The sequence below is a fragment of the Lagenorhynchus albirostris genome, chromosome 14 (assembly GCF_949774975.1).
Source record: "Lagenorhynchus albirostris chromosome 14, mLagAlb1.1, whole genome shotgun sequence".
NCBI classification, from domain to species: Eukaryota; Metazoa; Chordata; class Mammalia; order Artiodactyla; family Delphinidae; genus Lagenorhynchus; species Lagenorhynchus albirostris.
This window is the reverse complement of record NC_083108.1, coordinates 24,839,714-24,854,000: the sequence shown is the minus strand read 5'-3', so window position 1 is coordinate 24,854,000 and position 14,287 is coordinate 24,839,714. Positions and strand designations below refer to the sequence as shown.

General features: G+C 52.1%; 1 protein-coding gene across 10 annotated transcripts in view; it reads left to right on the top strand.

The window, feature by feature from the left end:
- Positions 1-14,287, top strand: part of CTIF (cap binding complex dependent translation initiation factor) — a 304,577-nt gene that overhangs the window by 100,337 nt on the left and 189,953 nt on the right. For all 10 annotated transcript variants that reach the window (XM_060170359.1, XM_060170358.1, XM_060170351.1 and 7 more), the window contains 2 exons: positions 9,095-9,168; positions 10,169-10,273. In XM_060170359.1, the coding sequence (XP_060026342.1) occupies positions 9,095-9,168; positions 10,169-10,273 (179 nt within the window). The remainder of the gene's footprint in view (positions 1-9,094; positions 9,169-10,168; positions 10,274-14,287) is intronic.

Here is a 14,287-nt window from a genome sequence, read left to right as displayed (position 1 = left end):
TATGCTCCTGCATTATGGGAAACTCGACAGTGGGGTCAGAAGTTATTTGAGTAATATATCTGCAGAGTGCAGTGGTTAAGAGCACAGACTCTGGTCCACACTCATGCGTTCCTGGGAACTAGCTGTGTGAATGCGGGCAAGTTGTCTGAGCCTCAGTTTCCTCATCAGTGAAATGGGGATGGTGATAGCAACAGCTGCTTCCTAGGGTTGTAACAGATGTAAAGTGCTCGGGTGGTGCCTGGTGTACAGTGAGTGCTGCGTCAGTGTTTGCTGTTATCGTTCTCTGGAATCTGTCGTCCCTGACCTGGGGTAGCTGTGCACCCGCGTGGCCCTTTCAGAGGCAGCTTCAGTCTCCCTGCCCGTGGGCAGGCCGTTTCCATTTCTTTTTCCACATGGTTTAAAGTGCTTATTATCCCTTTGTGATCTGTTCTGAGAGCAGCACGATTCACCCTGTCATGGGGCCCCCTAATTGTGAGTAAAAGAAGCTGTTGTGAAGGATTCAGCAGCGTTTAAGTGCTAAAAAATGATCCACTGAAAAGGGTGATTTTTTTTGGATAAGGCTCCTCAGAACCTTGGCATTGCAACAACCTGGCGGGGTGTTGGCAGGGCCTGCATGACCTCAGGGCCAGGGAAGGGGTGGGACTCAGAGGAAAGCCGCGTTCACCAGGGCCAACTGTGGAACTGCAACCTGGAGAATGTTCTCGAAGAAGCCAGCGAGGCTTTGTGGACAGCTCTCGGTACCTGGCCACCGAGTCCTTGCAAAAAAAAAAAAAAAAAGAATGAATGATGCTGCATCCCAAGACAAGGAAGGTGGTGGGGGTGAGGAGGCAGGGGGACACAACAGAAAAGTGAAGCCAGGGCTACTGCAGTTGAGGGGATGGCAGACTAATGGGGGAAGAGAGTTAACAGATAGTTGAAGATGTCTGTTTCCCAGTGGGGGAACCATTGTCCTGCAGGATGCTGTGTGGAGTGAAAAGGAAGAGTGGGGTGGGTTTCTGGCCAGAGGAGTTTGGGAAAAGCTGCATAGTGTGCTGCCACCTACTTGAAGAGTCAGCATCCATCTAAGACCAATAAAGGCACTGAGAAGTTCTGCAATAAAGTATTTATTTAACAACTCTTTTAACTCTGTGTGTCCCAAATATTTGACCGAGGAGCCTTCTTAAACTTTTTGTCCCCCACAAAACTTTTTAATATCCACTGTTTCCAAAAGCGTGTTCCATGCACCGCTCCACCTGCCCTAAACCTAAACCATTTTCAGTCCCTTCCCTGGATGATTCCGACGCACACGGACACCTGTGAGCCAGCGGGTTAGTGTTTCTAGAACACCACTTGGAGCACACAGTAGATCAGGAAGGGAATCAACCCCTGGGGTATGTGCCGGATGTGCCGTGGGCTTGGGGGGCACCAGCTGATGAGGAAACAGCAGAGCCACAGGGAGGAAGGCTCTTGAGCTGATCCCATCAGAGAGAAGGACTCGGAGTGGGTGGAAAGGAGATTTCTTTTCTCCGAGTCCAGGAAGATCACAGCGGCCCAAAGAGGAATGTAATCTTGTACGTTCAGCAGCGTGGGGTGGCCCCAGAGCCCCTTCACAGACGGTGTCTGAGCCGCATTCCAACACAGCTTTGCCAGTGTGCCAGGGAGGATGCCGAGGCCCCTGTAGCAGCGCGCAGAACGGCCACGCTCCCGCCACCATAGGCTCTGCCTGTGTGTGTGTTAGGGGTTGCAAGGTTTGAGGGCTGGCGTCCAGAACTCAAGAAGCGGGGAGCATCCAGGCACTTTATGGCTTCAGGGGCTTTGGCTGGACGTGCGTCAACGTGGCAGCTGGCCCCAGGGTCGCCTGGGTGCCGTCAGCCCAGGGCCGGCGGGCGCTGGGGATGAACGTGAGAAGCTGTTAGGTTCCTGGCTGTCAGTTCAGTGGCAGCAGTCACCCTGCCGGTGAGTCCTGGCCCCTCTGGGCATCGCCTGGGTCACCACCTCGGCTTCAACAAGGGACAGAAAGGAAGGCTCTGCAGGTGAGGGTCTTCCCTCTCTGGGCTGAAACTTGAAGGACACAGATTTTGTTTCCAAGAGCTAGGCCCCTTCTCCAGCCCCTGTTGGTAAAAGGTTACATGTAGTGATTATATGCCGGTCACATCCCATTGCCACAAACTCTAAGGAGGTGTCCAGATTCTTGTTATGTGCTGCAGTCATCTCGTCAGATGGAGCAACGATAAGTAAGTCATCTCTGTGACCAGGATTTTCACTGTGGACTTCTGCAGACGCTTTCCCCCTCCCCGTTACAGCACTGGCCGTGGTGGGGCTCGCCCTCCTACTACATGCAACAAGAGAGGCCACAGGCTTGCCCACAGCCCTCAGCCACATCCTGGTCAGCGGCCCGAGGGTCCTGATTCTTGCCCAGTGCTGTCGCCTCCTCCAGGGAGGCTGTGCACATATTCTTTCCCCAGGACTGTGCAGAGTGTGGGCTGCAGCCCCTCGGTCTGTGAGGGGCTCATCCTAGCACTTCTGTTCCTAAGCTCCGAGAATCAGAGCCACGGTGTGTGGGGGAGGGAGTGGAGGCAGGAGGTAGGTGCTCATGAGGAGTAATGAGACCTACCCTGTGGAGATGGAGGGGTGAGAGCAGAGGCTTCCGCCGGCTGAGGGATGCTGTCACCGGAACCAGAGGTTGAGCTGATGGGAGGGTGATGGGGGGAGGGTTGAGTAGCCAGGTGCTTGCTGGGAACTGCAGTGGTTTTGGAGTTTTCCAGCATTTAAAATAGGGTTCAGGTTATCTCCATCGGCTCAGGAACAAGTTCTCTGGGCTCCTGCGAGGATGGGTGAGAGTTGTAGGGCTTCAATGAGGAAAAATGTGTGGAGAGGGTCTATAAACTATGAAGTACTGAAAAAATGCTTCTCACCTCCGATCGGAGATGGTACCAGCTCCTCGAGGTTGATCTGCGCATGCAGGGAGGTGGTGGTGGGGGCTCCCTTTACAGAGTATCTCCTGCTGCAAATGCCTGGGCCATCCCCTCCAGCAACTGCTGCTCTGTCACTCTTTCCCACTCATCAGCCAGTGGGGCCTTGTCCCTGGACCCCCAGAGTCCCTGAGGCTGGTGGGTCCCCTGCCAGGGATGCTGCTTCAGAAGAGGCTGGGGCCTGAGCTTGAGATGCCCAGGCACCTCCCTCAGCTGTGGTTCTCTCTGCATAGGGCCCTCTGCCCACAGCACAGGGCAGAGAGTAGATGGCCTCCCCCCGCTGCTATGAGGGGTGGTGGCCAAGACTCCAGCCCCCGGACCAGGAGGGAGACTTATGTGCACTCGCACTGCTCTTGAGCTCTTTTTAAGGTGAACTGTGCTCGTCCCTGTGAGGTGCTTGCAGTCCTGGGTTTAGCTGTGACCTTCCCGTCCTTTTTTCATGGTTGTTTTCTCTCTCTCCATCCTGCATTCCTCGCTCTTCAGGGGCCTCAAATCCTAGGTTGGTGAATCCATCTTGACATCCTAATCTGGGAATCAGTCTTTCAGGCACAGAGGCAGCAGGGCCTCTATCTCTCAGGGTAGAGTCTCTAATCAGTTGGCAGGCATCTGAGGTGGACCTACTGTGTGCCTGGCTTGACCACTTTGGGGACACAAGAACAGAAAGCAGCTGTGGTCCAGGAGCTTAAAGTCTAATGGGGTCATGGATGAACCTTGAGGACCTTATGCCAAGTGAAGTAAGCCAGTCACAAAAAGACAAATACTGTGTGATTCCACTTGTATGAAGTACTGAGAGTTGTCAAAATCCTAGAGACAGAAGATAGGATAGTGGTTGCCAGGGCCTGGAGGAGCAGAAATGGGGAGTTGGTATTTAATGGGTATACGCTTTCAGTGTTACAAGATGAAAGGAGTTATGGGAATGGATGGTAGTGATGGTTACACAATATTGTAAATATATTTAGTACCACTGAACTGTGCTTAAAATGGTTAAGATGGTAAATTCTATGTTATGTGCATTTTACCACAATAAAAATTTTTTGGAAAAAAAAACTTACTTGGGGAGATTAACATCCTTATGGGTCTAAGAGAGTGATGACTAAGCAATGGTCCACTCCACGTAAGCTGAATTTGTAAGTGCCAGAGTGAGTTGTGTATTTAAAGGGTCAGGGATTAGGGAGAGACTTCATATTACTATCCTGAAGGAGGAAGTGAACTTCACTCTAGGTGAGGTCTCAGACGTGTGCTTTGGAAGCAAGGTTTAGTTTGTTTGATTTTTTTTTTTTGACCTTTGCTTTAGAAGTCATTTTAAAATGCTGTACCTATTGGTAATCATCTTTGAGGCCTGGGAAGGATGTTGTGAACAAGCCACTTAACATCTCAGGAGGGTGGGGGCCCGTCTCCTAGATAGAAAGTGAGTCGCTCTAGCCACCTGCAATTTCAAAGTGGCATTTGAAGCAAGCAGGGCACCAGGAGTTGGGATGGGTAGGGTGATGAGACAACTCAAAGAAGGAAGGGAAGGAGGGGCTGATCCTAGAAGATTGTAAATTGTGCCATAATTGATTAGTGATGTCTGCCCCTGGTGAGAGAGGGTGCGGTGGCAGCACACATGCCAGTCAGAAGAAACCCATCTACAGGATATAGCACTTCACTTTCGGAGATCTCTTGATTTAAATATGAAGAATCTGAAGTCCAAATTGGTGAAGTAACTTCGCTGAGGTCACATGGCTCATTATGGCAACGTGTTTAAGGAAGACAGTGAAGGTCTCTTGAAGTGTCTGTCAACTCAGCAGACACTTCCTGGGCGCTGAACATAGAGCGCTGGGGCACCTGGAGAGGTCCCTGCCATCCCAGGTCCACGCCCTGGAGCAGGAGAGAGGGACGGTAAGACGGAGTGAGAACTGCCGCCAGTGGGCTCTGCGGCCACAGGTCACCCACGCGGGTGCTAAGTTCAGGACAGAGGGAGGTGACTGCAGTTTGGGAGGTCAGAGGGGTTTTCTGGAGCCAAGCGCTGAAGGATGGGGCACGTCTGGAGGGAGCAGGAGAGGAGCAAGGCCGAGACGAGACGTCACGGTCAATAGTGAAAGGGATTATGGGGAAGCGGGACTGGACAGGTGTGGGGAAGACCCAGGTGCGCACAGGTGGCGCCACATGGAGAAGCTTCTGGCCCCGAGTGACTGTGGTTGATTCACAGGAGGATTGTGGGAGGTCTCAGGGCATCGTGAGAAAGTTCCCAGCCACTTAGAGCCTGAGTGACCCAAGGCTTCAGGCTGGTGGTGCCAGAGGGAGGGCCCAGTCCTCAGTGTATGGATGCAGCCCAGGCAGGTTACACGACTCATCCCAGGTCACACTCTGGGTGCCCCTCTCTCCCACTAGCCCTGTGTTCCCTCAGCCTCCCCTGAATGCTCCCCTCCTCTCCCCACCCCCTCCTCATCTCCTGCCTGGTGTCTGTGAGGGTCTGAGCACTTGGGCCCCTTCTGCTGGGAGGCTGGGCCTCAACCTTTCTACTGGCCAGTTTGTGTTCCTTTGCCTTCAGACCGATTAGAAGCCGGAAACTACCCTCAAAGCGCTCTCTCTCTGGGAAGTAGGTTGGTTTCCACCTTGAGGGATTGGTGAGTCGGGATGCGCAGAGTAGGACGCAGTGAGTAAGAAGACCTTGCTGGCCGCCTCTGCCGACCTGAAGAAAACGAGAACTAAAAACAAAACCAAACCCCCAAGTCATGGGGCTTCATCGCCAAGGCGCCGAGTGTCTCCGGTCGCTGGGGGAGGGAGAGGCAGGTTGCTGAGCCTCGTTCGGGGTTATTTCTAGCCGGGTTCTCAGTGCCTTGTATGTGGGCGGCGCTCAGTAAGTGCAGAATCTAAACACACACATACATCCTCATGCCTTTTCTCTTTTCACCAGTGTCCATGTGAGCTCTGCTCGGCAGGCTCTGGGGTGATGTTGGCCGTGGTCTCCAGCTGGGGGGGCACAGGGAGGACAGCAGGTGGGACTCTTCCTGGGCCGTCTCTGGGGAGGTGGTGTGGGGAGATCAGAGACTAGCTGAGCCAGCCTGGGTCTGAGCTTGTCTGTTTGCAGGAGGTGGGGCCCTCTGGTGCTTCATGTGGCTGAAGGACATGAGAAGGTCACAGGGGGTTGTCTGCTGGCTGTGGGGAGTGGGGACGTGATGGACTGCCCTCACAAGGGCTTTGTGGAGGTGATGGTTGGTTGATCACCGTTACCAGTTTGCTAGGGCTGCTTGATTTAGGACGTTTGGCCACGAACTAGGTGACTTAGAACAACAGAAATGGATCGTCATCTCATAGTTCTGGAGGCCAAAAGACTGAAAGCAAGGTGTCTGCAGAGCCATGCTCCCTGTGAAGGAGCTAGGACAGGATCTGTCCAGGCCTCTCTCCCAGCTTCTGGACGTTCCTTGCTTGTGGCAGCATAACTCCATTCTTCACCTGGCATTCTCCCTCTGTGTGCATCTGTCACTGTGTCCAAATTTCCTCTTTTTATAAAGAGACCGGTTATGGTGGGTTAGGGCCCACTCTCATCTTAACTGATTACATCTGCAATGAGCCTGTTACCAAACACATTCTGAGGGACTGGGGGTTAGGACGTCAGCGTATGGATAATGGTGCTGGCGGGGATCGGGGAGGGGTGGTGACGACACAATTCAACCCATGACCATCACTGAGGAGCACTTGTGAGGCCCCTAGTAGGCCCCTGACCAGGACTGAGAGTGGGTGATGTTGAAAACCACTGACTTGCCCACCTGGGGGCACCTTGACAAGCTGCCGGGCTCCCTGTGTAAACCCAGGAGGCCTTAAAGTTACCCAGAATGCCTTATTGTATCCTGCCAGGGCCCCTTTCCACATACCGGCCCTTTTCCCCAGATGACCACTTCCCTCCTTTTCCCTCCGCTCTTGTGATCACCATGAATCCCTACTCTGGGGGAGTCCTTCCCTACTTCTCAGGAAATTTGCCTGTGCTTTGGTCGTACTGTGGCACCTTGAATCAGTGCACATTTCACACTGTATTGTAATTATTTATTACGTGTGTGTCATCCCATACCATTCTTTGCAGGCATAACCTGTGACTTCTCCACTTTTGTGTCTTCAATGTCTGCCCAGGGCCAGGCCTATGGAAAGATCTCAAAGGAAGATTGCCCAGTGTATGAGCTAGTGGATCTGAGGAATGACAGGTCCAGGGACAGATCATCATAAAAATAAAGACTGGGAATGCTACCAGGAATCTAACCAGAAGGTCGTAACACACACAGAAGAAGGTGTACATACCATGCACCTACAGTTCAACAGATTTCCACAAACTGAATACACCTATGTAACCAGCACCTAGATTAAGAGCAGACATTACCAGCCCCCCAGCACCCTCCTGGGGCCCGCTTCTGGTTACTGTCTGAATTCTCCATAGATTAGTTTGCCTGTTTTGAACTTTATATAAAATTGAATTATAGAGCCGGTACTCTTATATCTAGATTCTTTTGTTCCACTTTATGTTTGTGGGATTCATTTATGGCATTACATGTTGTTTTAGTTTATTCTGACTGTCGTGTAATATTCCAGTATGTGAACACACCACGATTAATTTGGTCGAATGTTGGTAGGATTTGGGTGGTTTCCAATTTGGAGCTGTTCTGAGTAGTGCTCCTCTGTACTTCTGTGCTGTGTAATACTGGTGAACGTCTGTACACATTTTGGCTGTGTTTGTACTTGAGAGTGGAGTCCTGAGTTATAAGGCACGCACACAGTCAGCTTCAGTGGAGGTGGAAGTATTGTTTTTAAAGACTGTGGTGATGAAAAGCAGACTGTGGGGGTCATGATGTTACTGAACCAGACTTGGGTCCGCTTGCCCACACACAGTAAAGCCAATCTACTGACTCCAGGTTGTGGTGGAGGAAAGTGCAGCGTTTATTGCAGGGCGCCAAGCAAGGAGTCCAGGCAGCTTAGTGCCTAAAAGGCCCAAAGTCCTCGAAGGCTTTCAGGGAAAGGTGTTTAAAGACAGGGTGAGGGAGGAGGGTTATGGGATATGTGATCAGCTCATGGGCATTCTTCTGATTAGTTGGTGGTGAGGTAATTAGGAGTCAACATTACCAACCTCTGGTTCCAACCCATCTGGGGTCTATGTGCTTGTGGTCAGTATGCAATTAACTTAACTTCTTCCACCTGGTGGGGGTTTCAGTATCTGCAAAACAGCTCAAAGAACCTGGCTCAAAATATTATCTATAGCCCAGGAGGAGGAATTAAATGTCCTTGCCTTTGTTTAATGGCTAAACTATTATTATTTTTGTCTTGCTTGTCTGTTTTCCTTTGTTTCTGCATTTTCTCATTTCTCTGGTTACATTTACTCTTTGGAACTTGGGGAAGGCCTAGGAGGCTGAAGTTTTCCTTCAGGTAGAGGACACGGGAGGGGGTAGGGTCTGTTCTGGGAAGGCGCCATAGGGTCCTGCTCAGTTACAGTGAGGGATGGGTGGCATCAGGAGTGAAGATAGGGGTTGGAGAACTTGTTGCAGAGATCAGCCAAGGGCAGAGAAGCCAGAGCAGAGAAGCTGGGTCAAGTAGAGCATTTTCTGTCTATGGAATGAATCATGTAGGAAACAACAGAGGAAGAAGACCGGAGCTAGCTGACTTAGAGAAGTTCCATCGCTGGAGTTGTTGGTCAATGGGGGCTTTGGTGCTACCTGATGTGGGGCTGTGGGGCTTAACTCCAAAGGAAGTCAACCTCCCAACACAGACCTTCCAGTGTGCCTGGCTCTGCAGAGCCCCTGCCTGGAGAAGCTGCTGCCATCAGGCTGGCAGTGGTGGTGGCAGCTCCCTAGTATAGAGGTTTTGAGGAGAGAGCCACGGGCTGGAGCAGCAGAGCCCTGGCTGCCCTGTACTTGACCACACAGCTCTGTCAAGCACCAGCAAAGTGAGGGCCCAAGCCTGGGGGAGGCCAGGGGTCCCCCTGACTCGTACTGCGTACACCAGCCAGGACACTCACTCCAGTGGCTCACTCCAGCCTCCAAGCTGCCCAGGATGACCAACCGAGGGGGATAGCAGGGAAGGGGGCCCTCTGCAACCCTCGCTGGGATTGGGCCTTCCACCCACTTGTTCCGTGTCCTGGCCAGGCAAATAATGCCACCCCTTTCATCCTCCATCTCTTCCAGAATGGCAGCAAAGACACCTCTCTGGACATGCTGGGCACAGATATCTGGGCTGCCAACACCTTTGATTCCTTCAGGTGAGCTCCTCTTCCTCTTGTTGTGGTGTGTGGCTCCGGCTGGGACCCCAGCTTACTGGTCCTTATGCCCTGAGGGGCCTTTGGGGATGGAGTTATTGTTGAGAGTTCATTGATCAAGAAGTGGAGAGAAAGACAGGAGGGTGAAATAGAAAGGATGAGGCCGGAGCAAGGAGGTCCGAGAGAGAAGGAAGGAAAATGGCGGTGGGGGAACAGCGCGTGGCTGTGTTAGAGCTGAGGACGGACAGCTGTGGCTGCACACCCCACCCTCCCACCAGAGGTTATGGAAGGCGGGGGCTGGGGGGTGCAGAGAGGGGTCCAGAGAAAAGGAAGAACTGTCAGTGCTTCAGGCTCTAGAAGCTTCCTGACGGGCCAAGTTGGAAGGGCGGGTATTGGCCAGGCTTTCTCAGGATGTGGGGATGGTGCCCCTGAAGGGTTTGCTGATGGGCTCTCCTGTCATGGTGTCCACTTCTTTGGAGAGTGATGACCTCAGACCATGGATGGTGGTGGCCCTTTAGCTCAGCTCTGCCCCGGCCCTGGAGCTGGCCAGCTCTGGCTGTGCTCCAGGCTCACCCTGGCTCTGGCTCAGGCTTGCCCAGCATGGAAGTGCTGTGGGTCTCCCGAGACTGGTACTTGGGGGACCTGGCCTCCTGCTTCCCCGACTGACACACTCTCCCCAGGCTTTCCAGTGTTTCAGGCGGACCACTGTAGAGCGAGCATCAGGCCCACACTTGTGTTTTATAGGCATCTATTATCATACAGCAGGGTTGAAGAGAGGGGAAGGCTACCACGCAAGCACTTGCCCTGTTGTCTGTGAGCGCAGAGCCGACATTTCAGGCTCCATTCTGAGTGAGGGTCCCTGCCTGACCCCTGCCTGTGGCCAGTAGGCACTCCTTCTTCCTGCCCACCTCCTTCTGAGATGCCCTGCCTGGGGTGTGCCGGGGTGTCTCTTCCCCATCAGTAACTGGGCTTGTCACATTTCTCACCCTCCCTCGCCCTCTAGTGGTGCCACCTGGGACCTGCAGCCTGAAAAGCTGGACTTCACCCAGTTCCACCGGAAGCTCCGACACACGCCCAAGCAGCCCCTGCCACACATCGACCGTGAAGGGTAAGGGGCAGTGGGGAACTCCCACATAGGGGCTGGTGAGGTGAGGGACAGCTGTGGCTATACCGGGGCAGAGGGGGGCCTTTCCTTGGGCAGGCTGATGTCCAGAGGCTCAGTGGCTCAGATCTGCAGGTTCACTGGCCTCTCTCCAGAATCCCTCCACCCTTCACTGCCCAGCCCCCTCCAGCCACACTGCCTGCTCCGCTTCCTGACCACTCACAGTGGCCCTGCTTGCCAACAGTCTAGACCAGTGGGTCTCGCCTTGATAAGAAGAGGGATCACTGGGTCCACCCGCAGAGTCTCTGATTCAGGAGGTCTGGGGTGGGGCCTGAGAATTGGCATTTTTCACAAGTTCTCAGGAACTGCTGATGCTGCTGGTCCAGGGGCCCCACTTTAAGAACCACCGGGGGGCTTCCCTGGTGGCACAGTGGTTGAGCGTCTGCCTGCCGATGCAGGGGACACGGGTTCGTGCCCCGGTCCGGGAAGATCCCACATGCCACGGGGCGGCTGGGCCCGTGAGCCATGGCCGCTGAGCCTGCGTGTCCGGAGCCTGTGCTCCGCAACGGGAGAGGCCACAGCAGTGAGAGGCCCGCGTACCGCAAAAAAAAAAAAAAAGCCACTGGGGTAGTGGTTGCTTTTACTCGGTCGTCTCACTCTTTCCTTAGTTCATGCATCAGTGTTTACTTTCCCTTTTAGAGATGGTGTCAGGGCCTGGGCTGACCTCCGGACAGGAATGTGACTCCAGTCACACACAGGGGTGTGAGGCAGATGATTTCTTTTCTTCCTTCCTTCCTTTCTTCCTCCCTCCCTCCCTCCCTTCCTTCCTTCTAAGATAATTTTTACTGAGGTAGAATTCACATAACATAAAATGAACCATTTTAAGGTGTTCAACTCTGTGGCATTTAGTACATTTATAATGTTGCATAACCACCACATCTGTCTAGTTCCAAAACATTTTCAACGCCCCAGTATAAAACCCATACCCATGAAGCAGTTATGCCCATTTCCCCACATGCCTACCCCTGGCAACCACCAATTTGCTTTCTGTTTCTATGAATTTATCTATTCTGGAGATATCTATCTATACCTATCTACGTATCTCTATATAGATATATAGGTATAGATATCTGGAGGTATATATACATGTATGGAACTATATATATATATATATGGAATCATATGTGGTCTTCGTGTTGGGCCTCTTTCACTCGGCATAATATTTCTGAGGCTTATCCACGCTGTAGCTTATATCAGGACTTCAACCCTTTTCACAATAACATTCCATTGTTTATCCATCTGTCTGCTGATGGACATTTGCGTTGTTCCCATCCTTTGGCTACCGTGAATAATGCTATTATGGACATTCATGTATAAGTATTTGTTGGAGTCTCTGTTTTCAATTCTTTCGGGGTCTTTGACTGGGAGTGGAGTTGTTGGGTCACATGGCTAATTTCTGACACCAGTTCTGATGTGTGTGTATTTTTTTCCCCAAATCCACAAGCAATTCTTCCACACTAGCTGGGTGTCCTGTAATTCAATTCAATTCTGACACTGTCTCCCTGGATACAGCACCGGATACCAGTAGAAGTCCAGGTTGCTACTTGTGCTTCTGATCAACTGGCTATAAATCAGAGGTTCCCACAACCTCTCCTGGAGTTTGATTAATTTGCCTGAGCAGCTCACAGAGGTCAGGAAAATATTTTACTTACTTGATTACAGTTTATCATGTAAGGATGTAACTCAGGAACAGCCAGATGGAAGAGGTGCATAGGACACAGGATGGGGAAAGAGGTGCAGAACTTCCATGCTCTCTCTGGGTGCACCATTCGCCCTGAATCTCCACGTGTTCACCAGCCCAGAAGCTCGCCAAACCCCGTCCTTCTGGGTTTTTAGACACGCCTCACTACACAGGCAGAATTGATGAAATCATTGGTTACTGTTGATTGATTCAATCTCCAGCCCCTCTCCCCTCCCTGGAAATCTGAGGTTGGGGATAAAAGTTCATACCCTTCTACCACAGGGTTGGTTCCCCTGGCAACCAGCTCTGATCCTCAGGTGACCTAGGGACTTTCCAAATTTCACCTCATTAACATAACAAAAGACACCTTGATCACTCTCCACTTAGGTAATTCCAAAGATTTTAGGAGCTCTTTGCCAAGACTGGAGGTGAATCAGATATATCTTATTATAAACCACAATATCACACATGGCAATTCTATGTGTTAACTTTATGAGGAGCAGCTAAACTATTTTCCACAGCAGCTGAATGTTTTACATTCCCAACAACAATACACAGGGGATCCGATTTTTCCACATCCTCGCCAGCACTCGCTATTTTCCATTCTTTTCTTTTAATTATACTCATGGCTTTTATTTTTCCTTCCAGTCCTTCCCTGCCCACCCTTGTCTCCCTGTCACTTCAAGCTAAAATGTAGCTGATATTATGGGCTACATTCCTGCATCTCACCTGTCCCGCTGCTAACTCTGCCCACCCCACTCACACCCAGTGGTCACCCTCCTCTTGACAGCAGTGGTTTTAGTGCAGTGTAAGCGTGACAACCTGGGAGGGAGATGCTCGCATCCTTATTTCAGAGATGAGAGAAACAAAGCTCAGAGAGGCACAGTACCTGCCCAAGGGGCAGACCTGTGATTTGAGCCCTTCTGACGCCATCCAGCGCTCAGGCTGAAGGATATAAGAGTATCCTTGACTTGGCTTAATCCCCTTAAAATTTTATGTAAAACTATGTGCACGTGTATATTTTGGGGGGCAGGGGCCCATCACTCACATCAGACTTTCCCAGGGGACCCCATCTTCTCCCCATACCTCCTTTTTCCACTGTCCTGCCCCTGTGAGGGTTCTGTCCAAACTCTTGGGATGTTTTTCTCGAGTAGAGAGAGGAGTTGCCCTTGAACGTGGAGGCATCCTGTTAGGAGGAGATAGTGCAAAGCAGAGTGGCAGCCACGGGGCTCCCTTGGCCCTGCCTCACGCCCGTCTACCCGCTCACCGTGCCCTCAACCCTCTCACTCAGCAGCACTGGGGCCATTTTCCCCCTGAGCTGCTTGGCTGCGCAGGGCTGTGCCCTCCACACTTCTGAGTGTAGGAAAGCTGACCTTTGCTCAGCAGGTCAAGTTCAGGAGCTGCTTTTCTGCAGAAGCGATGTTCCCCATCTGCCCTGTGGTAGGAGCCAGTTGGAGCTTGCTGTGTGCCATGGGAAAGGGAGGAGCATTTTGCACTTCGGAAGCCCAGTCACCAGTCCTGCTGGGTCCCCCAATGGTGAGGAACACACACACACACACACACACACACACACACACACACACACACACACACACACACACACACACACACACACACACACACACACTGTATACAATACGGTCCCAGAATAATGCCCAGAAGCATTATTTCTATTCACTCTACTGTTAAAAAGAGACATGAACCCATTCATGACTGAGACTATGCATACACGTTCAGAGAGTACACGGTATAACATAAGGGCCAGGTGTGCAGTTACATAAAGTGAATGCGGGGGGCAGGGGTAGAGAAGTGAGCACCGTGGGGGGATGAACTGTCTGCGGAAGCCTTCTGGAGAGAGGTGGCATTTCCCTGGGAAGCGCCTATCTCTCCTTTGTCCCCTGGGGGCACATGGATGGCAAAACCAGTGGGGAAACTGAGGCCCAAAGGACAGAAGTGATGACAATGCCTCATGGACCGAAGGTGTCCGTTGGGGAGTGAGTGATGGTCAGGCTTTCCAAAGGCGTCTGCACCAGTTCACACAAATTAATGTCCTAACAGAACACAGTGTGGCAGTAGCGACAAATGACTATCCAGGGAAGGAAAGGTTCCCCTTGTGCTGAGGGCCCTTGCTCCTTCCGGAGCCAGAGGAACTGGCCGCACCTGCTCACCACCAGCCTCACTCACTCAGAGGAGCCGGCCAGATTTGCTGACAGTGCCCCGGGGTCTCCTATAGACGCCTGGCTCTCTGACCAGATCCCATCTCTCCTGGGATCCTGGGG